This window comes from Leuresthes tenuis, unplaced genomic scaffold (genome assembly GCF_036924035.1).
Source record: "Leuresthes tenuis unplaced genomic scaffold, fLeuTen1.0.hap1 SCAF_22, whole genome shotgun sequence".
NCBI lineage: Eukaryota > Metazoa > Chordata > Actinopteri > Atheriniformes > Atherinopsidae > Leuresthes > Leuresthes tenuis.
Genome location: NW_027325376.1, coordinates 10,817,363 through 10,844,878, shown reverse-complemented (window position 1 = coordinate 10,844,878; position 27,516 = coordinate 10,817,363). Strand labels below are relative to the sequence as shown.

At 40.3% G+C, this 27,516-nt stretch overlaps 2 protein-coding genes across 3 annotated transcripts in view; one reads left to right on the top strand and one right to left on the bottom strand.

Annotated features, from left to right (window-relative positions):
- LOC140282208 (pyruvate carboxylase, mitochondrial-like) overlaps nt 1–27,516 on the top strand; it is a 254,267-nt gene that overhangs the window by 147,352 nt on the left and 79,399 nt on the right. The gene's annotated exons all lie outside the window — the stretch shown is intronic.
- Nucleotides 1,485–27,516, bottom strand: part of LOC140281963 (leucine-rich repeat and fibronectin type-III domain-containing protein 4) — a 35,959-nt gene continuing 9,927 nt past the window's right edge. Inside the window, exons 3-8 of the mRNA XM_072376484.1 lie at nt 18,825–19,436; nt 18,529–18,691; nt 16,720–16,890; nt 16,177–16,338; nt 14,848–15,570; nt 1,485–4,272 (exon numbers count right to left, since the gene is read on the bottom strand). Coding sequence (XP_072232585.1) covers nt 2,949–4,272; nt 14,848–15,570; nt 16,177–16,338; nt 16,720–16,890; nt 18,529–18,691; nt 18,825–19,410 — 3,129 coding nt within the window. The 5' untranslated portion in view covers nt 19,411–19,436 and the 3' untranslated portion in view covers nt 1,485–2,948. The remainder of the gene's footprint in view (nt 4,273–14,847; nt 15,571–16,176; nt 16,339–16,719; nt 16,891–18,528; nt 18,692–18,824; nt 19,437–27,516) is intronic.

The following is a 27,516-nucleotide window of genomic DNA, read 5'->3' as shown; positions in this document are numbered from 1 at the left end:
TTTAGTTCATTGTTTGGTCGATGAATTCCCTGCATTTTGTGGTTAAGATATTCTTGTTGCATCCAACTGGGACAGGGATGAGAGGCAAGCCTGGCACACATGGTAGAATTATATTTGCTTTATATCCTTGCAAAGCCACAGCAACCCCCTGAAGCAGCTTGATGTCACAGTCAGGGAGGTGGTCGATGCTACAGCCCCTTAAAATGCTCCATCACCTGAATAAAGTCAGTGAACTGATAGCTTTGGTTTGTTTTTTTTCACGACTGGTTTGTTTCACTCGTACATTTTTCGCACTTTGCTGAACTACACTCGGCTGCAGATAGCTGCCAGCTCACATTTTCATGTTAAATTCAGCTGCAAATAGAATTTCTGACGTGTTGGTCTCTGAAACCCACAGATGTGGCAGGTAATGATAGAGTGAGATTTTATCCATTACTCTGACAGCTGTTAGGTCCTCATCTGTTTGTTGCTTTGTTTTATTTTTTATTTTGTCATAGATTCTGTGAAATGTAGTAACTTGAGCCTCCTTCTCTCTTCTGCATGTTTTTCTGTTTCTGAAAACACTGACAAAATCTTTGCCTGTTTGCGTCTATTTTGGGTATTTTTGTCCAATTATTATTTATTGGTTGTTTTTCCAATTTCCAAAGTTTTACTTCACCCTCACCTTTTAATGAATCCCACTGATCGATTGGTAAACATCTTCATTTTTTACATCAAAGTGCAGGCTCTAAAGTTTTCACTCAAAGCTCAGAACATTTTCACTAAGCCTGAATCATCTTCACATTATACTCCAAATGCTAGTTCAAAATGTTTTTTTTTCTTTGTACTCTACTCATATTCTAAGTCACAACTATAACACTATTTGGCACCTGAAATCTGGTCTTTATGTACAGAATTGCAAAGCAGAATGCACCGTAAAATCTTTACTCTGTTTTAGAAGCTCTCATTCTGTGTGAAATGTCAATTTGTGAATATGTGCACTCTTTCATGGCAACGAGTCACTCTGTTCCGTACATATAACTTTTATTTATATCAAGTTCAGAGAACAATATTGACTTTGGCAAAATCAAATAAAAATCGAAAGGAAATTACATTAATGGGTAAAAGTCATCATTACAAATGCAATTGGCTGTTTTATAGGCATCCGTTTGTGAGTTAGTTTTGGTATGTCTGTGCTTCTCAGTTCGTTTTGTGATGTGTGCTTTATCTGGGTCTTTTGAGTTTTATTTTTCCAAGTTATAATAAACATTTTTTATTCTAATCATGGAGATTTTTATCCAACACAAAAAGAAATTACACAGTTCATATTTTGCATTTAAGCCTAACATCATCCCCTTAAAAACTGAAAAACAGAAACACATGGTGCAACAAGTAACATTTTATATATATTTTTATATATATATGTATATATATATATATATGTACTTTCAAGTTTCTCTTTATTTTGTCTCTTTGAAAGAAGTTTTAAGAGTCCTTGAAGTCCATTGGTGTCTGAGTTAAGTGACTTCCATAGTGATTCTGGGATTTATTTTTTTTTTTCAGCTTCCTCTGTAAAACATTCAGTTTGTATTGAACATGAACCCATATGGCACAAAGGAGTCTAAAGTTACGCAAAATGAATTTGAAATGTGGATTCCAAGTAGGAGTTTGTTCTCTCTGACCATGCTACATTGTTGAAATTATCAGTTTATACTGGCTGTGGTGAAAAAACCTTTTAACACTCTTGTACTTTGATTCGGATGGACCACCTCAAAACTTGCATTTTCATTCTTCTCACAGCATATTCTGAGAGCGCTATGCTTTTTTATGCATTAGTGGAGTTTGACTGGATTGCCACTCAAACATTCATATACATGTGTGAATACTTTCACACACACTAACATCCAGTCCCCGTTTCCATCAATGCATGCGCTCTTATGCACCCATTAGTGTTATTCATTTGTCTGCTCCATTATCTGACATGCAGGATGATCTCGTCTTTCAGATATGCATGGCCCACATATTCCATCATGCACCCGTCTCCTCCATTTTGTAATCCATATTGACTCGATTGTAATCCCAATACTTTTCATATTGTCCGTGTTTGCTTCTTTCTCGCCTGTATCGATTGATCATGCCCAGTGCACCACAATCTGTATTTATGCTCCCATAATCCGCAGGCACAGCCAGCCAAAAATCCTTATCCACAGACAGAGGACACAGAGGACACAAAAGTCACGTTCACTGCATTTCAGGAAGAGTTGCAAATTGGTCGATGGTGTTTTAGTCAGAAGCCTGAATAACAAAGCAGAGCTATGCCATCCATTTTTCACCGTGTCTTTGCCATAGAAGTGTTTCTCCAGTCTTAGCAGTGGCATTATTGTTGATCCAGTAATGGTCTGAAGGTTTGGGATTGTGAAGAACTGGAGTGTTAGCAAAAGTCTAGTTCCGTTAGTGTGAAGGCTTTATTGATATCCAAGCTGAGCTAAAGTCATCTCTCTTCCATATCACTTTTGTGCTGTTGTTCTATTGATGTTTCCCCTCTTTCATTTCTCTCCTTTGACACTATATACCATTCAAATAGTCTGTTCAACACTTTGAAAAACATAGTTAACACTATCCACAATTTGTATTTATTTTTGTTTTTTTATCCAGAATGTCAGAGTTAACTGAAACTGCTCATCTTTCAATATTTAGAAACCATTTTAATCCATCAATGTTTTTCCAAGCGTTCCCACTCTTTGGGTCAGAGAACCTGTAGAGAGCTTCTTAAAATATTTTTATTTCCACTGATTGGAGAACAAATCAAGGAGATTTGACTCAATTTTACTCCTCTCCCTCCCTCTGAACTCGTCTTACCATTCTCGGCTACATTAACATTAGTTCCTTTTTCTGCCAACTTCATTTTAACATCTAATCACCTTCCTTAATCGGCATCCTATTCAAACTCTTGTATTGTTTTATAATCACTATACAACACTTTCCTCCAGATCTTCAGCGCCCCTTCCATCTTTCCCTTTCTCCCTACTCCTGTCTTTTGCTTTCCCAGTGGTTAAACCAGTGTTTGAGTTTGAGTTGGTAATGTTATAAGCATGGATGTATCCCCGTTGGTAATCATGAGCCCCAAAGCCCCCCCCACTCTCACCCTCATCACTAGTTGTTGAAGAGGTTGTGCTTGTTGTCGAAGCGCACTGTACCAGCATTCCATGAAGCGACTGACTCCGTCTGGTCCAGATCACACTCAACCGCTTGGCGTAACTAACGGCACCATAGTGCCTGGCAACAGTTGCTGCGGCATCACTAGCTAGGGCCATAGAGGAACCCATATCCAGTGAGTGCCGCCGTTTGCCAACAGTTCCACTGGCAGGGCTTAGAGGGGTTATAGGGCTTTGATAAGCCTGTGAGGAGTTCCATTTGTCCCTACCTCGGGGTGTGATTCTCCAGTCCAATAGCTCTGAGTCTCTCAGGGGTGCAGCCAAAGAGAAACTGGCTCGATTGGTTAGTTCTCGCTCCAGACGGGGATTTGGAAGATCCCTGGAACGTGACTGACGAGGCAGGGTGGATGGAGGAGTAGGGGAGTAGTAGAGGGGAGTTCTGTCACTCTCTAGGTTGCGTGGCAATGCCTTCTCCAGCTTCCGCTGTCTTATTACCAGTGCCATCTCACTTTCTGCCCCTGTCGTCGTGGAAACCACCCCCCCAGCTGATAGAAACTGCTCCAGGTTGACTTTAGGCTTTGCCCTGGGCTTCGGTGGAAGTTTAGGAGGCAGAGTAGAAGCAGAATTGGCTGCATCTTTTTCCTTCTCCTTGTCCTTCTCGTTCCCCTTCTCCCCTCCTCTCTTAGAGGGCAGACCATTAGGAAGGACTACCATCATCATATCTCCAGAGCCATTCGATTGGTAGCGTCCACTGCCGTTCCCTCCTTTGTCTCCACCTCCTACTCCTCCACCTTGACAGCAGGCCCCGCCTCCTGCCTCAGTGTTGCTGCTGTGACATATCATATGATCGCCATGATTACAAACGCGGTGGCGAACCATGAGAGCCACAGTAAACACTAGTAGAGTCACCACGACGACACCACCAACCAATATGGTGAGTGTCCCGCCTAAAAAGTGAGCTTGGAGAGAGCGGCATGCTGGGTACACGTCCTTGGTGGAGAATGAAGTGCAGCCGAGAACTTTTGTTGCAGCCAGTGATGTAATTGTGTCATCAAAAATGGCCAGCACACACAGGTTGTAGTCCACACCGGAAACCAAGTTCTTGAGCAGGAAACGATCACTGGTTGATGGTAAGATTCTAAAGGGATTCAAAAAGGAAAAGTTCAGGTTAGTGGAGAGAGCAAGAAAACCATGTACATACTGGAATGTATAATATATGCAGTAACTTGAAGCGTGACCTGAATATTCAGGCTTATTCTTTTTCATGAAATTAAATCAAAAGGATCTGAATATTAAAGCAGGAGAGGAAATAGGCAGTGAAAGGGTGGCTAGAAACACCAGGGGTGGATACTGCAGTAGGGGGGAGAGAAAGGAAAATGAGGCTATTGATGGAGATTGGGCCATGGAGACATGAAAAGAGAACTCTGTCTGCTCATTTGCAGTGTAGTTGGTGTGTATACGTGTGTGTGATCTTACTGATTTGCCTGCGAGTAGCAATCGTTAAGCCATTTTGTGGAACCTTGCATGTAAAAGTGACCATTTTAGATTTAATGGTCAGTTTAAGTTGAAGGACAGGGGAAATTAAGACTTTTCTGTATTTTTGATTGCACGTGATTTCATGTGTCTGTAACAAGTGCTTGTGTGGGATAATAAAGAGCAAATTGCCTCGAATGTGTCCTCATTTAAAGTATTTGAGCAGCTTCTAGAACTAACAAGTGGTGTAAAAGTGAAGCAAATTGAGAGGGGTTAGAACAATGAGAACAGGAGGTGATGAGAACAGGAGGTGCTTGCCTTATGTAATGTATTTTTTTTTGTTTTTATTCAGTAAGTAAATGTGCAAAGGTTTTGTCTTTATGAGAATGACATGAAAGGAGAACAATTATACCCCTTTTCCACCAGTTCCCACAGGTTCCAGGCACCTTAATGACATGTCTGTGAAATCATTTGGTCAAATTCCTCACGGATCAAGCACAGCAGCCCTCTCTGTACCCTGTCTGCGCTCAGGCGGTCGGTTTTCGTCTCTGTCCCTTTAAATGAAAGTGATCTGCTGCCTGCTGCTGCTCACTCCGCCAGACCTCCACCCAATGTGCAAAGCACACTTGCATTTCTATCGTCTTGCATGTCCTTTCCCCACAACAGATAGTCGGTATTGATCCCTCTTTTTTGTTGCCAGTCCTGTGTTGTGGGGACCCAAGTTGTGGAAGCAGTCTTTCTGAAAATGGTTCGCACACACTGACAGGGTTTTGCTGACTGTGGTGGGGGCTTCGCCATCAAAAATAAACTTTATCCACTCCCGTCGTAGGTCCTTTGAGACTGGATGCGGTTGTTGTTTTTAACACTGGGGGGGATTTGTACGCACCCCGAATTCAAAGATGTTAGTGTAGACGAGCTGGGAAAGTGATTTTTGCATAATGTGTCCCCTTTAAGTGTTTTTAAAAAATGTTTTATTAATGTCAGTAAGTTGTGACATGCTGGTGTAAAGTGTGCGTGAGAGACTGTAGCCCACCTCAAGTGTCTGTTGATGGGCATGACTTTGCCCTCTGCAGTATCAACCCTCTTATCTGGGGAAAGTATGTTTTTGTGCATTTGTCAGCTTTTGTTTCTCCACTTCTATATTTTTCTAATTCCCTTATGTTTCCACTCCCTTTTCATGCTCCACCAAAAAGCTTATTTGCACCATAAGTTTATAACCACTCAGGCTCCTCTCAGACTTGAGCTACATTTTCTAAATGCTATCTAGGACCCCTCAAACATTTATGGAGCTTCTGCAAAATGCCCTCAACCTCACTTTTGAAAAAAAAAGGTATCTAAGTGGAAGATGACCAGAATAGCAGCATTTTATCTTCTTGTTTTTCTTCAGTTTAAAATTGAATGCAATTACTGTTACATAAACAGTTTTTACAAATGGAACTAGTCTGACAATTCTCATACATATTTATATCGGTGTTGATGGGATGTTTGTATTAGATGTTTAAAAATGCAAAGTTAGCTGGGAAATATGAAGTGCCTGCTTCAGGCAAGCTGCAGGGCAGACCCATGGATTTCTGTTTATGGCATTTCTACAGAAGAATATTGATCACAGCTCTTTACTACCTTCTCAGGGCTTAAAAGCTATCTAAACTGATATTTTCTGAACAAATGCCCATTATATGAACTAAAGAAAAAAGTAATCTGCAAAGAATAGTGTTGCAGGCAGACTCCCAGAAATGAACCTGGAGTGATTTAAATGGTATCATCTGGCACAGACTTGTATTCAAACACTAATTTTCCAGCTAAAGCACAATGTGTTTTTTTTTTTAAATTACATTTTAAGGAATTACACAGCACTGGGTGACACTCCAGGTTCCAGAATACCTGAGCTTATATGTGGAGCGGTCTCATTAACAATCTTCCTTATTCAGTGGTCATTAGGTTGCTAACAGTAAAAAATTCACCAGTTAAGTTGACCTAAGCAACTTGGGATCCAGGTCTGTTACCATGGCAAAAGCTCATTATTAAGCTCAACAATTCAGTGAAGGTATATATTCTTACAATATCCACACAATAATTACTCATGACCCATCTGTGTTCATGGCTTCATTTTCCCTCCTATATTTTCCAAAGAAATATTGACATTAAAACACTTTTGTCTTGTTGAATCAGAAAAAAGTAGGAAGTCAATTTGCCATAATGCCCCTGAGAAAACTGGCACCCATTCTAACTCCATGAATAGATTAATTAGTTCCTTCAACTAATGCCTTTCCCTAGAAAATCTTTTTTTTTTAAAGTGTCAGGGAGCTATGTTATATGAACACCAAATATACTGGGAAGCCAAATCAGAGCAAAGATTTGAATGGGAAGCTGCAGTCTCTATCCTCCTACAGTGAAGAGCAGGCCATTTTTTCAACTGAAGTTTAAAAAAGAGGAGAAAAAAGAAGCTGTTTTATCAAATGTGTCGGGGTTGAAAACTAAAATTAAACACTTTTGGGCAGTCAGTCACACCATGGGATTGTGAGTTTCCCCTTTCAGTGATAATGACACTGGGTGCTCAATAAGATTTTCAGTATGAACTACACAAGATGCATCGCACATACTAGATGGATCCTGCAACACTAAGAGACTTGACCAGCACTGTCGGGAGTAAAGTATTTGAAAGACAGGGTTTTATATTCATCTTTTTGCTTGTACTTTGGTTGATATGAATATATGCTGGTTCTTCGTGTCCTTTCTGTTCCCTCAGAGTTTCAGATTGTGGTCATACTCTAGTATGCACAAAAAAATCTATTCATGCCATGTTTTCCTTTCTACTCTGACATGATTGCATCAAGTGAATTATGTAGATTTTTTACAAGCTGTACTCAAAGGGGAACATCAGTTGGTCCTAATGTGAGTGACCATTGCTAACATGCACACACACTACAAATTATTCTGTCCATTCAGCTTCTCTCCTTCCCCCAAAATCTTCTGTCTTTTTTTTTTTTCCCCAACCATATTTTATGTATAGATTTGCTTCTTTGTCTGATCAGTCACTCCCTTTCAACTTTCCATATCCTCTATTCTTAATACTTCTAAATTCTTCCTTTCCTTCTATGTGAATCTGCAGTGGTGCACTCCTTTTGTTCCAAAGGGAGTCTTCCTTGGCGTCTTTTATCAAATGACTTGCATCTTAAGTTTTCTTGTTTAACTTTGCACATCCCTTCACCTTTTTAAGTATGCTTTTCCTTCGATGTATTCTTTTTTTTTTTTTTTTTTCTTCAGACAATCCACTCTACTCGCTGCAAATCCTCTGACAATCCTCACTGGGCTCTTCATGACCTCCTAGCCTCTCTTCTTTTCAGTCTCTGTACTATGTCTCTATTAGCCTGAGCAGTAACCATGTAGCATGATTTAGCATCCAAGGTCACTCCTCCTCCTCTTGTCTACCATCAACCTTCCTCTCTATTGTTTCCTTTTTAGGTACCCCCACGCCTTCCTGATTCTTTCCCCGCCGCCTCTCTATTTATTTGTCATCGGCCCTCTCTTCATTACACCCTTGCATCCCCATCTCCCCACTGCTTTGTCCCTCATGAGACTGCATTACTTTTGTAGTTTTGTAGGTTTTTTTCCATCTATGCCAGCAGCAAGAGAAATGGACTAATTCATTAAGATATACACAGAATCCTTCATTATATTCACAAACACATGCTTATTTCCACTCATAGTTAGCTATGTTGTGTGCATACACATCATGGCCCAATTAAATGATATTCATCTTAAACAGTGTTCCTGAGATATGTGTGTGTGTGCATGTCTTAGAGTACTGGTGTGAAATCAAATAAAGTGACTGCTCAACTTGTTTTGGTGATGCTGCTTTGCTGTCCGACTTTAGCATTTTTCACTGCCTCCTAACTTACAAAGAGCGTGTGTCCGTCTCTGTGCTTCTAATTATGGCTAAACCCTACAAAGGCATACACAAACGCAGATGCAGAAGGAATAGACAAGGGAGTGCTTTGTTCAAGCTGGTGACACAGAAATGAGTATTATTAGAACCCAAGGGAGGAAAAAGGAGAGGAAGAGAGTGATAGTGGAAGGAATGAAGGAACTGTGCCATCCAGTCTCCTCTTTCTCATCTTTCTGACAAGAGACAGCAAAATTAACAAGAAAATAAAACCAGAGGGTTCCCCCTTGTGTTTTGTTGATCTTGCTGCTTGTTGTCTTCCTCCCCTCTGTCTGTGCTACCAGGTCTGGTGGTCTGACACCACACAAGACAGGGCACAGAAGAGAGGGAGGAGAAAGAAAGTCGAAGTAACAACAAAGCAATTATCTCCTCGTCTGGCTGACATCTATGCTGCTCCCATTTTCTTTTCCCCATGTTACTTCCTTTGTCCATTTACCCTTTCCTCCCTTTTTGGTCTCTATTTGATGGACTGTTTACTGTCTTGTTTGTCTCCTTCAATTTTCTTTCCTCTTTTTTCTTTTTTTTTTTTTTTAAACTCTGTCAATCCAGCCCCCCCCCCCCCCCCCCCCCATCCCTCTGTTCCAGATTTTGTTTTATCCCACCTTCTGTCTTTTGCTTTTTCTTAATCTGGTCCTCTAACTTTTTCTTTTCCTACCACACTATCTGATTCAGTTGTTCACTCTCTCACCATCCAACTTCCTGACCACCATCCTCTACCCTGATACCCTAATTCCTGTGTCTTGTCATTCTTTTTCCTTTTCTTCCCATTTTAAGGAAAGATGCCACTCTTCATTGAGTGGCATCCTTCACTCTCTTCCTTTCTCTGATCCTCCAGTATAATATAAAATGACACGTATGTATATTGAGTGCATGCTGACCCTTTCTCTCTTCCCTCCTTCTTATGCCTCTGATCTGAGCCGACACATTTATTGACAATAGTTTAACACTTAATTACATCTTCCTATGGGTGCAACTCTCAACCCTGTTTTTACCTCTGCCCTTCATTTCTTTACATCCATCTTTTTGACTGCGTGGCTCCTTTTTATGTCTTCCTTTAATCTTTCTCTGCATACTTTTGCTCTGTCCTACTGTTGGCTCTCTTCACATCCTTATCTATTCCTCTGTCAGCAGATGCACTTATCTTGTTTCTTATACTGGTTTCCAGGCTAATATAGGAGGCTCATATCCGATTGTCCAGCTAGATCAAATGGAACAATACAAAGAGCCATATGTGACATGACAGAAACTGAAAGCATCTCAGGATGTTTGATTACACCAGTGAGGGAAAGATGGTGTATACCGGAGTTTGTTGGAATGTATTAGCGTCCCAGCTAAGTACTCTGTCAAATATTAGTCAATCCTGCTGTATAATTAGCAGCAGCAAATGTGTATTACCATTCAGCTAATTTTCAGGTTCTATTCCTTTCAATTCCCTCTCCTCCTGTGACTCAGCCATGTTTTTCACTGTCTACTTCTCAGCATGCCCATTTCCTATGAATGTCAGACTTTCTCCCTGCTCTTTATAATTGTGCGCCCCATAGTCTCCACTATCATTATTCTCATTATTTCTTAAACTCTACATGATTCTTGCTCTAACTTTCTCCTCTTTTTGATCCTCTCTGTGATTGCCTTTCTTTTTCTGTGCCAAATTGAGCATTTTGAGTGTCCCTCAAGGAAGTTAATCCTGTTGTGATGCGGGCAGTTGGGAAAATTGTCAAAGCTATAAGCGGCCTGCATACATACCTGGACATTTAAACCTAATAAACTTTTGCGTCTGACGTGCAAATGTTACACACATCAACCCAATTCTTGCATATCAGTGATTCATATCTTATTTTCCAATTATCGTTTATGAAAGATATGTGAAACATGAGCACAACAAAAAGCCCAGACTGCAGCTTACATGATCTAGAATCTGACATTATGATTCATACATGAAGTGGTTGGATTCAGTGACACCTACAGTAAAATGTGATGATTTTCTTATGAAATACAACTGCAACACAGTATTGCTGTGAAGCTCTGAGTGCTGAAATGTACTGTGATCTTCATGTTGGGTTGCTTTTTGACTTGCAGAGATGTACTTATTCAATTCTATTGGTAATTTTGTGGCTGGTATTGTTTTTTACCTCCTGTTTGTACATCATAATACGACATAATAACAAGAATATCTTGTCATTTTAAACAGGTTGTTCAATACCACAGCCACCAATAAATCAACATATTTCTGAATAACCGCCACAGAATCTTGCACAAGCTTCACAGAGAATAATTTTCTTCTGAATAGGCAGTTGACCGTATGATCTGTGGTAATCGTACAGTTAAACCTTCATCTTATGCATAGCAGAATTAAACTGAAAATTACAAGCATAACTGAATGAATGCGCATTGTTCTAAAAGATAGTTCTTTATGGATTCTGCCTCATTCCTCAGAAAGATTGTAGTTATGAGTGTGAGAGACATGCCAGTATGGTGATTAAACGACAAATCTTTTGGCTACTCATTAGCTGATCAAGGACCACCATGTGTGGCACCATAGCATTGTGGCAAAGCTCCAGGAAGGAGGCTCGGTGATATTACTGTGGGAGCTAAGAGTGATGGGGTGAGCAAATGGTGTGTCCCACCTGGTACCGCCACAGATGCCATCAGCATCAGATGAGCCATGCTAAAATGGAGACTGGTGTTGTCTGGCATGCAACTGACCTTTAAAAATGATTAAATCTAGCAGTCGTGCAATGTGATCTGCTTTTGTGCCGTCTATATAACTCACTCGCACTATGTTCATGTTTCATCGTTTGTCAGACTAGCTGCTTGTTTTGTTGATCCCTTGCCTTCCATTCTTAAATCCTCTGTTTTCTCCCTGTCATTCTGTCTCTCTACATCTTCAGCTCTGTTCAACTGGGCTGGTGTTTTCTCCACCTGCCAAAGCAGACATAAAGCAGCAGCAGCAGTAACAACACAATGTGAATACAAATCTAGTGTTGACGTCTTTAAATCTCACTCATATGAGTCTCCACATTTGAATTCATATGCTTGGCTCCATTTGTTTGACTTGTTTTCTTTTTTTTTTTTAAGTTGATGATGTTACCAGCTGTACAGAATATTCCTGAAAGCACTGGTGGTGTACTTGATTTTTAATTCTGTTCTATTTGATCTTCTCTTGATCTGTCCTAAGGATATTTTTTATTTCAAAGCCCTGTTCATGGTTCAACTATGTGCTTCACATTATAGTTGCATTTAAAGCTTTATCACTTTATTCTTGGCCACTGTCTCCTTCATACAGCTCTGAGACAGCCCTACCTGTTTTGGTTGTGATTTTGTCCAGTTTAGTTAAATAACAATTGCCTACCCCTTCTTGACTGAACTGAAGTGTATATCCTTTTCTCTCATTTTGTGTCTCAGCATTTATTTATTTTTCCTTCAAGCTGCACAGTTGAGTCTTCATTTCTTCTAAAGCTGCAGTTTCTGTAAAACTGATCCTAAGATTAGTATTTGACCTGTGATATTTAACCCTTTATGTGCTTAATTCAGCTTGGGGAAAATAGGAATTGAAGACATGTTATCACTATAAGATGCCCTCCATTTTGTGGAATTTATGCCAGTTTGGCATCCCTGAGTGGAAAAGTTTATAAGAAAGAAGAACTTTCATGTCAAAAAGGCTGTATGAGACGAGAGCTTCTAGCTGTAGCATTAGCATCTGTAATGCAGAATATAAATGAGAGAAAAATGGTCACACTCTGACTTTAGGGGCACTCCAAGGGATATTATTCGCTTCTATGTAGCTTTTTCTTTTTGAATGTGAATAAATCTGGAAGGACAATATTTTGTCGCTTATGGTTTCTGAAGTATAAACTTTAAGCATAAAGATTTAACGAGCAGGATTTGGTTGCTGTGGAGTATCTTAAATATGTTGCTAATCACTTGATGGCTGGTATTTGTCTTGCTCAGTCTTCAGTTTTTAATGCAGATTTTTCAAAGATATTCATTAACAGAGCATCCCCATTTAGTATCTCAGAATATATCTAAGAATATGCTTTAATCCTTTTTCTCTAGACATAGCACACCTTTACTTGATACCATTAAGTAGCAAGCCAACTCCCTTTAATATATATATATATATATATGTTTTTTGTCTCATTTCCACAAATGTGTCATGGGGACTGCACAGAATCATTTGTTTTCTTGTGGCATTTCAATAGGACACCTTTTTACCTCCATCCTCTCAGCCACCCATCAGTGGAGCTCTTTGCTGCAGGGCTTTCACCACATTGCTTAGTCTCCATTTCGTCATCTTCCTGCTGTCTGTCATGTGATTCCTCAGTGTTTTTTTATTTCTTTTTTTAACTGCTTCACGTCTTTCAGGTTTCTCAAATTTTTGCTACATTCTCTTCCATCTCTCTTTTTCATTACATCAGTCCTTATACGTTCCCCCCTAACATATCCTGTTATATGTACTCATTTTTTCTGTTTTGTATTACTCTATTTCTGTGATAGATTAAAATATCTTCCCTCCCTTTCTCTACCCTCACTTCACTGAATTGTCCTGTAAGACCTCACCTCAACCCTTTCTCAACTTACTTTCTGCCAATATGTCTAACTTTCACCCATCCCTCCCTCATCACAATCTTGGTGATTTGGAAAGAACCCATATCCTAGCTCGATCCTCTCCCTGAGTCCCTTTCCTCCACCTCCTATGATCTCAGAGGCTTCATTCTCATCTAAAAATTCTCCCATAATCTTCTCTTCTGATTACAGTTATCTAGTTTTTCATATTCTCTGTCAACTCTACGTCTGTGTTCCTTCCTCCCCTCAACCCTTCTCACTCACACTTACAGCTTAATGCCTCCTTTACAACACCTTAGGGAAACAGCAATGAAAGCCCATATTAGTGCCAAATGAAATAAGAAAAAACACAAATGCCATGAGGGAAGTCCCTGCCCAGCCCACACGCATCCTCTATTTCCATCCTCCCTACTTTTTCAGCCACTGTTTTGCAGTAGCAATGACCTCAACTCATAAATATTTCATTTTCCCTGCTTGTAAATTTGTAGACAATAAACCTGGAATTTGTATGGATGTAATTCTTGAATGGTGCAGTAGTATTGTACAGCCAACAGAATCTAAACTGTAATATCTTTAAGAATGCGACTCCTTTACCATTTCATATTTCCAGCATATTTCCTCTTCATCCTTCTTATTCAGACTCTGTTTCTTCTAGTCATTCTCTTAAGGTTTGGAGTGTTGGTTTGTAAAGATTTGTAGGAGTATCAGAGCTACATGGTATAAGCAGAATGTGAAGCTATGTCAAATTCTGAGACTCTGCTTTGATCTTCCCTCTACTTGTTTGCTTCTAGTTCATAAAGCTTTTAAGCATGTTTCCTGGCATCTAAATAAATTTTTCACATGCTTTTTTTTTTCTCCCCCTCAAAACTACCCTCTGCTTTAGACAGCTTGATTAATATCTCTCCTGTTGTCAGAGGAAGGTTGTGATGTGCCAGTTTGGATGATAATTAAAGCATTGAAATAATGTAATATCAATATCATGTTAATTCACATAAATTGTGATTTGATCTCGGCCAATGAAATCAAAACATTATTGAATGCAGTGTACATGATCTTCAAAGTTCATTTCCCCCTACTTTAGTTGAATTGCCAAAAGTAAAACCAAAGATGAATTAAGCTGAAAATGTAAGTTTTTCAAGATTCACGTTGATGATGTTATTATATGATGTGATATCTAATGTTCACTACATGATTATGGTAGCTCAAAGCAGAGTACAATGCTGAATGCATGCTTCTATAGACTTTCCTGTTTCAGCGCACAAGAAATTTTAGAAAAATCCTCTTTTCAGAGGCCAGTTTTCTTTTGGTTCACAATTTTCATCCACTCAATAATCCTGTTGTGCACGTTTTCGTATGCACTGGCTGTTCACCTGTAGGGTTTGTCACACAGTGACGGAGATAAATTATTAAGTACCTCTGCCTCTCGATCCCTTCATCTATGTTCCCATTCATCCTTCCCTCGAGCTATGTGCTCGTCCATGCACAAGAAGAACGGTTTCACAGCAGAAGTGTCATGTTGTAATGGATAAATATTTAAAGGGTTTTGCATGAGTAAAGATTTGACCTTTTTTGAAAGGGTGACGCTGAGAAAAATTACCCGTTTTAGATATAGAGGAAATGGATGACCTGCGGTCAAGTATCGAAGCTACTTTTTAAACTAACAGTAAATTGAATATGTAGAAAGCCTACAATTGTCTGCATCATGTTGCAAGTGTAAAATGAAGTTTGACTGACCTGTAGATAAGGGTCTCATCGGCGGTGCAGTTGTATTGTATCTGATACATCCAGACAACATAAGCTTCAGACAAACGCCCTAAATCCCATTGAATCTGGGCCGAGGTTGATGTCACTCCTTGTACTCCAACCATCCTGCCTTCCACCTCTTCCGCATCATCCTCCTCCATGATTCCTCCATCAGCCTCTTCCTCATCTGAGGCCCTTCTGTTGTCACCTTCATCGACTGCTCCATCTCCTCTTTTCCCATCCTCTGTCTCTCCTCCCTGTCCGTTACCGTTGTTAATCCCGTTTTTCCCTGTGCTGATATCTGATGAGCCTGGGTCAGTCCGTAAAATTCCATTGGTCACGTTCCTGTTGTTCTTGGTGTTACCCCCAGTGTTTCCACTGACCCCACCCCGGTGAGGCAGCGGAATTATTTTCAGGTCCACGGTGGCAGTTGCTTCACCTGCTGCATTTATTGCAATACATGTGTATGCCCCATCATCCCGGGCGACCGTTACCAAAACATCCAAGGTCCCATTGCTGAAAGAACTGGTTCGGGATGAGTTTGAAATGATCCTATCGTCTGGTGAAACCCAATGGACTACTGGCTCCGGGTCTCCAATGGCACGGCATTTTAGTGTGGCCCGCTGGCCCTCAAGCACCCACAACTTGTGGGTGTGACGAGTGATGAGTGGCGGCTCACAAGTAAACTCCTCCTCAGGGATCGACCAGAAATACCTAAGGAGGGAATGGGAAACTAATGAAACAGTGAAAGGCAATGCTCTTTTCCTCAAATGAGGGTCTAACAGATTGTTAGATATTAACTTAAAGATGGAGGTGCTTTTGTCCAAATGAAGTAAAATTCAGTAACCCCTGACAGTCTGAACAATGTACGTTAAGATTCTTCTAAACAATCATGTGAACAGAACTAGAGAAAAAGTGGTTAATGATGGATAACAATAACAAGTGTTAATTTTCCTCCTCAGTCTTTCTTTTCTCTGCATATTTTGACTACAGATTTAGATTAGACATGTTGTGGAAGAGAGGTTTTAGATATTAGAATAAAAACTGATAACACAAATCCTTGTGGCCTACAAGTTTTCACTTGGTTTGATTCTTGCACATGTCATTTCATTCCAGTATTCAAAATGCAATTTCGTGAATGGTTATACTTAGTAAAAGGTCTAGAGTAAGAACTTGCAGGCAAGATTAACCTTGAAACGGCGTTGGTGAGATACTTATGTACATTTTATTAGGCTTGGGGCACTGTTCACCCTTATTCTAACGCAAGGTGACCTCTCCTATTAGAAGGATGAGAAATAAACCACTGAATCTAAATCTTACCTTCCAGCCAGATGAGGAGGAGTGGCACAGGTCTCCATATCATCTCCTCTGATAAGCCGCCTTAACCAAAGCAGCTCACAATTACAGTGGAGCGGGTTCCCTCCGAAATTTAAGCTTATGACAGCATTGTAGGGTGTGGGACTTATTGCACCTGTTTGAGACCTGACAGCAGAAGTAACAGCAATCAGTTCGCTGAAATTATTAGTATTAGTATCCATTATTACAACTAAAGGTTGTTCAAATCTAACATCTGGGATGAAAATAAGGAAACTGTGACCAGAATTACAGCTGATTTAACCAGTTGGTTGTGTGAGCAGTGTAGGTTAGGTTTTGTATATGAAATTACATTAATGTGGAAAATAATGCTGGAAAATTAAGTTGGTTATTATTGAACCCAAAATCTGACCTGAAATGTTTTTGACATTTAACCTAAATGAAAACACTGAAAAAATCTGTCTCAAATAAGACAACGCCTTAGTTTTAGCTTATAAAACTCTAATAAAGCTTATAAAACTACCAATATTTGGAGGGAAGAAAAGCTACCTTGCAAAGAGCGGATCAGGAGGAAGAGTTCGGAGCCTGTTGGAGGTCATATCCAGCCGTGCAAGCTTATAAAGTTCTCCAAAGACTCCTTCCGCTATGTGGTCTATTAGATTATGGTCCAGGTTCAGAGTGTGTAGACTTGCCATGTTCTGAATGGACTCCCATGGTACCCTGTGGGATTAAAATGAAACTTTATTTGGAATGATTCATGAGATTAATTTTATTGGTAAACTGCACCATGATGGATCATATGCTGACTGAAGAGCGAAGACGGGAGGGAATTTCTATTGAAATACAGTCGTGAAGATGACTTCACTCCTCAGATGGGAACACTGATGCAGTGTAAGACGCTAACCTGATTTAAGGATCAAAATGCTGAACCTCTATTAGATCCGCCAAAGTTCACTCTTTTCCTGTGTCCTGTGACAACAGCAAATGTTTAACTGACCTCTGTCCTTTCATTTTTCTGGGTTTCAAGAGTCCTATCTGTGACCCTGATGTCATTGAGGTATTCAGCATTTCAGATCTGTTACGGCGAAGTGAGACTCACAAAACGGGCCAATATGAAGCATTTATTTAGTTGGTCACAGGTGTAATCAATATTGAATTATAATATTGCTGCCAAGTGATTTAACCAATTGGTTATGGAAGCAGTGTAGGTTAGATTTTGAATATGAAAGTACATCAATGTATATTGTTAATTGATTACATCTTTGTTCTCTATTTAAGTTCATTGCATTTTGTGCTTTTTTTTTAATGTTGGACAGTTTTAAATCATATGTTTCAAGTGACAAGTTAATATTGATTTTGTAGCACATGGAACCCTCTTTCATATCTAAATAGTTGCTCAGGGTACTTTTTATTTAGCTGTTTGCTCATTTTAATAAGGCTTGTATGCTTAACAGTAACATTATATTTAGCCAGTGTAAAGTGGAATGCTACGAGTGCTTTTATTTAGTAAAAATATATTTGTCAGTTCTCATTTTGCTAGTAAGCAAAGACATGAAGAACAAAGGAACAAATCTAACATTGAACAGCATGTTTACCAAGTAAGCCTTCCACCTGTATAAACCAGGATAGATAGTTCTTGCATCACTTGACCCGTTTCCAGGGCTGAGCATTTGTATCGATCGCCCAGACTCTTGGAAACTCAGAGCAGCCTCCTCAGCAACTCACAACAAAGGCCAGTTGGTTGCTAATCTGTGCATCACTAAAACTCTGCACTTGTCTTGCAGAGGAGCAGGGGAGAGGCCAGAGTACTCGAGTTGAGGAAACATTTGAAACACGTTAATCTGAACGGGGACAAATACTGCAGAAAACATCAGCATCCAGTGGTATGCCACTATGAAGAGTAGATGAGGGAATAGAGGCTGAATATGGATCAGTCTGATTATGTAGTTCTTTGCCCTACATAAAGACTACTGAAACTATATACATTGGTTATAGAACTATACACCGACAGAGGAGGGAGTTTAGAGATGCCTTCATGAAATCTTAACTAAATTTAAGTCAAACAAAATTAGAGCGGCGTCAAAATTGATTGAATTTCCTCCGCCTTCAATCCACCTCTTCTAGCCTCAGCAGTTTTCTCCTGGATAACTTAATTATCTTTGCTGACTCAAACAATCTCATACAAGCAGTTGCCATTGTGCTTTGAGAATTTTAGAGCCAAGTTGTGTATCTGGGGCACATATCTGAGACTGAGACCTGAGCACAGAGAAAATCTAGTTTTAGAGTTTTTACTTAACAAAGCAGAACAGTGTCAGGTCCCATTGTGTGTGGGTGATTATGACAAAGGGGAGTGTTTACCTTCTGAGATTATTGTAAGACATGTCAAGGTCCTCTAAGGTGAGCAAGAAGTCATCAAAGGTTTGGACTGCAACTTTAACCAGCTGGTTGTTGTTGACAATCAGATGTTGCAGGTTGACCAAACCTGCAAGGTCCCTGGGTCCAAGTGTTGTCAAGCGGTTACCTTGAGATGAACATAAAAAAAAAAAGATTCCATTAACTGATTAAATATTTTACCAGTTGAAATGTTGTCTGAACATTTTAGATCAGCAGGACAGTGTTTACTCCCCCCTCCAAAAAAACATGTTGCTGCTCACCATCTAGATGCAAGGAGCGCAAACTCTCCAGGTCAGCGAAGGCCATTGGTCGTATTACATGGATAGTGTTCCTTGACAGAGTCAGATCAACCAATCCAGTCATGTTTACAAAGTCTTTCCCGCTCACTTCAGTTATAAAGTTATCAGCCAGTCGCAGCTCAACCGTGCGCCGGTCAACATGCGGCGGGACGAACAGGAGGCCCTTGTCCGCGCAGAGCGTGCTGAGGGATTCAGAAAGGTTTCGACACACGCAGTGGAAAGGACAGGCCGAGACGACACCCCACGTCTCCCCGGCTCCGATCAGAGAGGGCAGCAGGCAGCATGTGACCAGAGTCAGCCAGTGAAACACCGGGAATGTGACAGACTCTGGAAGGGTTCTCTTCGTAGCCCCTGGGCAGGCGCAGTGGATTAGATGGGATAAGGAGGGCAAAGATGAAATAAGAAGTGGGGGGAGAAGAGAGAAAGAGAGGATGGATGGAGGGAAGAGAGAGGTGAGGGTGGAGCCCTCTGCTCTTTGCTCAGGGCAGAGGTGTGTGTGGGGCAGGTGTGCTTTTCTGTGGGAATTGAGGGGTGGGGGGACAGGCATGGTAGAAGGCCTGGCTATCCACAGACCTAAAGAGAAAAGGAAGAAAAAGTCAACCAAAATCAGCTTTTAACCTTGGCTACTGATCAGACATTGTATTATAAGAGACATCTGAAGTGTTCATTTGTCTGGTTTCCTGTCTTCCACCTACTTTGACTAGGCAGAGCTGGAAAGAAGGCTTGTTTTGCACACATACATGCTTGTTTGTGTCTCACTCTGCACTAATGCCCACTTGGTTCATCATCCAGTAGCAAAAGAAATCCATATTTAGAAATGGTAATACAATACATATTTTGTTGCTGCAACTCTAACAGATACTGTATCCTCAGAGGCACTCATCTCAACACCAGCTCATTTCCTAGCAACATCATCCCAGAAGACTGAACACAGCCAGTCCCCATGGTAACAGTTACCTAGAAACGTGAATGAGGGGCTTAGACAACTATTATAATAGAGTACGCTTTCGTAAGACTGTGGGTCAGGGAAGCAAATTGGGTCACAAGCCTTTCCTCCTTGATTCCAAAAGACGAGTAAAGTCCAGTGTTGGCCTTGTGCAGTAAAACTAATTTTAAAACTAAGGATCCTGATGTAAGTCTCAGACATGGAGAAAATATGCCAGTGAACACACAATTAGTGACTGTGATATGGTATGAAAAGTGAGTCACTGCCACTGATTGGCATGCATTACAGTTGTTATAGCAACTGTTACCTAGATACAGGGAGTGTGACAGGGATCGTTGGTAACGGTCATAGTTGTGGTGAAAGATGAGATGGTGAGTCAGACATACCAATGTCTCTGCAATCGAGGGGGGGTTGTTTGGAGCAGAAAGCGTGGCGATTACACACTGACGCAGAGTACCTGAAACCAAATACTTTGAATAACGACCAGACATAGCAATACATCATGCCGACTCTTCAGGTTGACACAAATTGCTACTTAATGGTTTCCATTACATCCTAGCTGTGCTCTTTTCTGCGTGAAAGAAGAAATGGTTTACCAACTATCTGCTTTGAAGCAGTTTTGATATGAAAAGCAACATTTTATATTCTCCTCCTTTCTCTGCATGCTGTGGTCTGCTCTCGAAATGTGAGCTCTGAATTAGATGAGGCTATGGTGTCCCATTTTTGAACTTTACACTTGAAGTGATAAGGGGGGGGGCGAGAACGAGATAACAACCCCAGCTCCTGAAATTATTACATCTTTATCTCAGGCTAAAAGTTCTCACTTAAAGCAAAGAGGGGGAATGAAATAAGCAGTATCGCAGTGAGATGATGGGAATAGATTACTTAAGGATTACTTTAAGCTCCAATGAATGATTTTTATTTTTTTTATTTTTTTCTAATGTGATGTATTTCCCTTTGAAACGCATATTTGGGTAAAACTTTAAACCAATGGGAGGGAAGATGGTTATTGAGGTGGAAAAAATGGAATTTGGTTTGGTAGGATGACCAAAAATATTTTCTGTGTTCCCATTCAGTAGAATGATGGAAGGCAATGATTCAAATATGTGACAACAAATGCAGTATCACTCAAATTGCTTTTTGCTTCTCGACTCAGAAGCTCTATGACTTCTGTATGACCCATGTATTTTTCAGGGAAAATATTCATACCATCTTACCAAAGATACTAGTTATTTCCTTATCTCTGGTATCATCTGTTTATATATATTTGACATGTGCGCACACACACACACACACACACACACACACACACACACACACACACACACGCCTAACTGCCTGGATCAAAGTCACAAACACCAGTCCTCAGGGCCCCATGAGTTGATATTGGAAGTCGTAGCCTCCTGGGCTCTTGTGGAGCTGTGCATACTAAGAGCTTGGTGCTTAAGTCCAGCTTACCCAGTACTTCATTAATGCTGATCAGACAGCTGACTTTACTTGTCAGTGCTCTCCATCCTCTGTGTCCCTTCTCTGTTATTTGTTCTTTGTCTTTATTTTATTTTTCACGCCATCTTAACTCTGTCTCCGCCCTTCTCTTTCTTACTCTTTCACCCATCAAACCCTCCTGCTACATCTTATTTTCTTTAACTTTTTCTTGAATTTCCACTTTTTTCCTTCTCTTCCTTCTTGTTGAAAACCCCACAACTTTGTGTTGGAATCATGCCTGCTCACATTCTCCACCCTTACAGCTCTCTCCTCGTACTCCTGACTTTTTTGCCTTCCATCCCTCTACCTTCTTTCTTGTCTTTCCTGTCTCTCCATCCTGGCTTGCCCTCCATCTTAGAACCCATTGTGCCTCTGGCTGCACTGTAAATTTCCAGGTCTCTTTTCTTTATGCCTCATTCACCCTTTCTTTTTTCCTCAGCCTTTTTCTGCCCTTGAGGCAACCTGAGTACGACAATGTTATCAGTCACAAGTCTTCCTCACCCCTTTTTTTCCACCCCCGCCGTCTTTTTGTCTCTCTGTTGCTTGCTGACTCTGCTGCTGACCTCCATGTCTCCTTGCCTCTTGTGCTCCTTCTTTTAGTCGCACATTATGCATTGACATGTACACACACCCCTCCCCACACCATACCACATGTGAATTTGCTGTGTTCTCCCCTGTTAGTTGCCAGTCTCAAACACATGCTCCTCCCTCAGTTTTTTGCCCTCTCTGCCTTCATTTATCTAACGTCCTCGTCTATCTCTCCTCCCGATCTGCTGCATCTCTTGATTTTCATATGCAATTATTTTTCTCCCTTACTTCTTCCTCAGTCTCCCTCGCTTATGCATCTCTCTCCCCTTTATCTCTTGCTTTTCACCTATTAGATGGGGGATCTCATTTGCAGCTGGAGCAGTGCAGTATCGAAGCTTTCTTCTGCGCTCTCACAGAAAGTTGGATGTAACCGATCCCTTCACTTGCTGATCGATCTGACCCAGAGAGATAGATTGCAGTCTGTCCAATTCATTTTAACTCAGCCTTTTGCTCTTTCTTTTCGTCTCACCCTTCATGATCTCCTCCCCCATTGTCTCTTTTTAGCTTCTCCTAACAATGGTTATCACACAAGTAAATGATTTTTACAATTATAAGGAGTATTTGTTTGGAGCGTCACTTTGCATAGAAAGGCTTTCTTTGTTCCAGAGCTTCAGGGATACAAATTGTGACTCAGTGTGCTGTAATTTGGCATTTCATTACTGCTTCCAGATGAAATATTACATCTTTTTTTCTTTTACACTTCCTGTCTCTGGATTTATGTAAAGTGTCGTAAAGTTTTAACAGTAGCAGATGGACCACAAGGCATCAGCAAAACCCAGTCCATTATCAGCACGTGTTCAAAGTCTGTAACCAACATGCTGAGCTAAGCTTTATTTGCAATACCCTTTCTTTATTTTGAAATTCATCTGCCTCTTGTCAAAAGGTATTTCTTGCCTATACACATAATAAGAATTCAATTTAAATCAGTTGGGTTAAGCTTTTTGTCCTACATTGTAGTAGGACTTTGACTTTTTCCAGTAAAAATGAGCTTGTAAAGTCTTATCAGAATCTAAAGATTACCCATCCCAAACTTCAAAAGGGCATGTGGTTAGCACTTGTGATTAAAAAGCTTGATTAATTGATTAAAACTTTTTTAGATCCAGTTCCTGTATCCTACTCTCATCAGTTTCTGACACAGCTATCTGATTGCATATAAATTGACTATATTGCTGCCTCATTACTTCTGCAAATCTTTCGTTATTATTTCCAGTTTTCAAGCTCATAAAAAAACTGCATCACTAGCCGAAGATGCTTTTGGCCACAGTCATACTCTTGGGTGTCGTGTAAGACTTTTCAAACTCTTGATTTGATCTTTCTTTACCTTATCTTTCCCTGCCTCTGTGCTCTGTTCACTGTGCTGATGCAACACTAGAATTTCACTCTCTCAAGATCAATAGATTCTCATCTTACCCACTGTACTGATACAACAGAAAGGTCCAATACTGTGTGTGCGTGCACCATAACTACAACTGACTGGTGCAGTATCTACATTCACTTTGTACAGTAAGGCTTGGCTAACTACCCTGTTTGTCTCGCATGCATCTATCTTCCTGTTTGTCAATCAATGTAACATTTTTCTCCACAAACGCACCAGTTTGCAGTATTTTGCTGAACTTGCATGAAGGCTGGACTACGAGAGGCTTACAGTCTCTCAATATCTTGCTTTCTCAAGGCAGCAAGCATTAAAATTACCCTTCTGTGTCAAACCTGCTTCTCTTATGGATGAGAGGAAAAGGAGACAGTGTATAAGATGATGATTAAGAGAAAAACGATGAGAGAACTGAAGGTTAAAGAAAATAAAATTTAGGGATTTTAAAAAAGCTGATTTCTGCAGGAAAGGATGTGTTAATGCTTCTAGGTGTCAGTGGTACGAGCTCCCATGCATGTGAACTGTATCTGCATCCACAGCTTTGAGTTTACCGCTTCTATTTTGGGATATTCCTCTCCACTCTATCCTGCTAAACCTTTAACCCTCTAGAGAGCAAGAAACAGACTGGTGGAGAGAGCAGAAAGGCTGCATGAAGTGAAAGCTTTGTTGGAAAAACTGCTCTGCAGTTACCCCATTTTCCAAAAAGTCTCTGTTTTAAACCCCACAAAAGCCACAGGAGGGTGCAAATTCTTTTTGTGAGGCCAAACACCCCCTGATATGTAGCTGCTTAAAGACTTGAAAATGATGGATTTGCATTAAGGGTTTTTCAGAGAATACTATTAAACCCAAGAACATGACCCTAAAGGCTGCGTCTGGACGTTCTCTCATATTTCACGTTGAAGACCTTTTGCACTTAAAGGTTTAATTTCTGTTTATCTCAGTTTTTAATTCTCTGGAGATCAGAGACATTAGAAGACACTCCAAAACGCCAGGAATAATAAATTTGCATACATATTTGCAGTTCTGCACACTGGCTTGTGTGTTTGTGCATCCACTCTTTCACCCACAAAATGCCATTAGCTTATAATCGACTTAAATCGACTTAGGGAATGTTGCAGTGTTTATAAACAAGGGGATTTGTATTAGCTCTCAAAAGCTACTTATCACAAGCACAGTAATCCACACATCTGATTGGGCTGTGAACCGATGCACCACAAGACTTCACTCCCAAAAACAAACACCGTCACTAAAAAGGTTGTTTGACTAAAAGTTGTGGCGAGCTGAGGATAGACTTCACATTACTTGATCAATAACACATATAGCAGAGGTGTCCAGCTCAGCTGCATTGTTTAATCTTGGTACACATGAAGTCTTCTGGCACAGATGCAAAGCTCAAATATTTAGACTGCTTTTCACACACACACTCAGTTTCTGTCAATTGCACTAAGTCTATCCAGAATGCGCTCTTACTCATAATCCAGGCTCTTGATATTAGGTGAGCACTCACATACAGAAACAACCAGGAGCATACCAAAACAGTCTTCCCACACACTCATAATTATAGGGAGGCCGACACATAGACACACACAAATTCTCTCTCTAGGCAAGAAACAAAAGAACGCCCACATAGCCTCTTCTTGCAGCTGTCGTGTGTACTGTAAGCCCACTCATCCCTTTGATACTATGGCTCCTCTGTCATATTGTCCTTTATAATAGTCAGCCAGAGTACAGAGAGCACAGGGAGAGGGGTAAAAATTGGATATGGAAACATACCACAAATGCATGGGGGCGAGGGGCAACGAAAATGGTAGAGGAATGCATAAGATGGAGGGAAGAGTGCAAGATTAGAGGATGATGAAGCCATTAATGTAAAGAGCTGAGGAAGAATGAAACAGAAGGACTAAAGAGTGGGATGGAAGGAAAGAAGGATGAAGAGTCAGCGTGTGTGAATTTGTCGTTAAGCAGAGAAATATGTAAAGGCGATAAACGGGTGAAGGCCGCCATCCATCACTGTCAGAGAGGGATGGGGGAGGGAAGACTGGATTTGATTAGGGAAAGGGAAAGATGTCAAAAATGACTTTGTAAGGTGTCATTGTGATGGTTGAAGAAGCAGGAAGACGACAGTAGTGTGCTTGGTTGTAGAATGGGAAGGAAAGGTGGTAAGTTAAATAGTGGGAGGATGAAAAAGTTTTCTGTTTGGGGTGATAGTGAAAGCTCTGGGGTAGGTAGAATTGTGGAAAAGGTAGAATTAATAACCAGTGTCTCCATTCTGTTCGCCCTTCTGTGCTTCCTGTACCGAGCCCCTCCCACCGGACCAGCAAGGCCACATGTGTGCTTCAAACGCACTAAAAAGTAGGTCATTGTTGACAGGAGTTGAAGCCCACTCCCTTGGGGGAGGAGTCTCTGTTTAACCCATTCATTCACCCCTCCCTATGATTTACAGAGACTTTGTTGCTCTTCTTCTACATCACCTTAACTACTGAGAAAAATCTTCCTGGCCTTAGTCTGTTGTCAGGGATCTGGGTTTAGAAAGCTTGAATGCAGAGCCACTCTAATTACAAAGCGCTTTAAGTTTATTCATGAATCATTACTCAAGGATGTAAAATATATAATGTGAAGGATTGAATGAAGATACTCCACACATAATTTACATTACAATAGGCTTCATTTCTCAGTTAACATTGTGCTTAAAAACAAAAACAAAAAAAAAGAAGCATTTGGGTATACTGCCCATCTGTTATTGGTTGTAATGGAGACTACGTAAATTAGTTTCTGTTTCTCTTTTAAAATTTGTTGAATTAATGACTTACACACTGATCTAGTGTACATGGATATCTATATATATGCATAAGGAGATAAAGTTTTGACAATTTGTCTAGCTCTGTCTTGTTCAGTCACATAACTTAATTATAAAGCCAATTTCACAGATCAATAATCAAAATATGTGATAGTGTCACCTGGACCCAAAGTTGACTGGTCTGTGAAATAAAGGTTAGTTTCTTGGCTGAATTTTGCACCCTGGCTAACAATAATTCTTTTATCAAGCTTTATGCTTTTATCTGTATCTTTAATCGGTAATGCTTGCTGGAGACCAGCAGAAATGTTTTCACTTTGCCCTGCTTCATTTCTAAACCTCCTGCAGAACATTAATGTTGATGACAGACATACACACGCTTAAGACATTTACATAGTTTATAGTAGTAGACATAGCAAATAAATGGTCCTTTCCCTCAAAAGTAAATCAAAGTGAAGGTAATGTCAGACTATAACTGGGAAAAGTATTTAGAATTCTTGCAGGAAAGTATTGCCTTACAAAGTGGGGAAGAAACACCTGTCTGTTAATGGATACTGTCCCAAAGAAATGTTGTTATTGAAAGGTTGCCGTCTGGCTGCTTTGGGTTTGTTTGTAGTGAGAAATCTAATATTAGTATCCAAGACAATTTAGTATTATTTTTGACAATTATGGAAAAATGTATTAAAACTTCTAAAGTCAGTCACCAAGGGCTTTTTCTTCAGCTCATTTCCACTCTGTACAGTCATCTGTTTTCCTCAGCCATATAGCACAGGGTCATTGATAGAAAAAGTTTGCAGAACGCCCCGAGCTAAATGGAAGGAGTGAAAAAAGGTGAAATGGGAAATCTGAGAAGTGAGTTCTCTTAAAAATAAAAAGACTGCAGTCTCCTCACAGCAGAAATCCTCAATAAAACAGTTTTTTAAATCCTCTCAGCTAATTCCTCCCAAACCTCTGTGTTGCATTTGCATGGTGAAAAAACGAGCATCTTTAAATGCATTTGCATGGTGAAAAAACGAGCATCTTTAAATGCATTTGTATGCAAGAAACTCTCTCACTAAATCCTGTTGGAATCCATCCTATTTGGAAGATTTTGATAATTGTTTCTATTCCTGCAACACTGCACAGTCAGGTTTTCTTTTTTCTTACCACTTCCAATTCTGCATCACTTTAGGACTCAAAAGGCTCAGAAAGGCCTCCTTTTTCCTTTTTCTTTTTTCTTTTTCTGGTGCATATTTTACAGCTCCTGCAAGAAGACTGTGAAAACTTCGGTTTCGCTGATTTTTATTCAGCTCTCCGAAAATATCATTTGCTTTTTAGGTGGAGAAAATTTGAAGACATGAGCGTTTCATCAGCAGGATTGTAACAGTGTGGAGTGCTTTTGGCTGCAGCACTTTATCTAAAGTGAAGTTCCTAAACGTGCGTCTTATCTTTGCACATGGTAACACTGGAGAGAAAGCAAATCGCTTTGCTT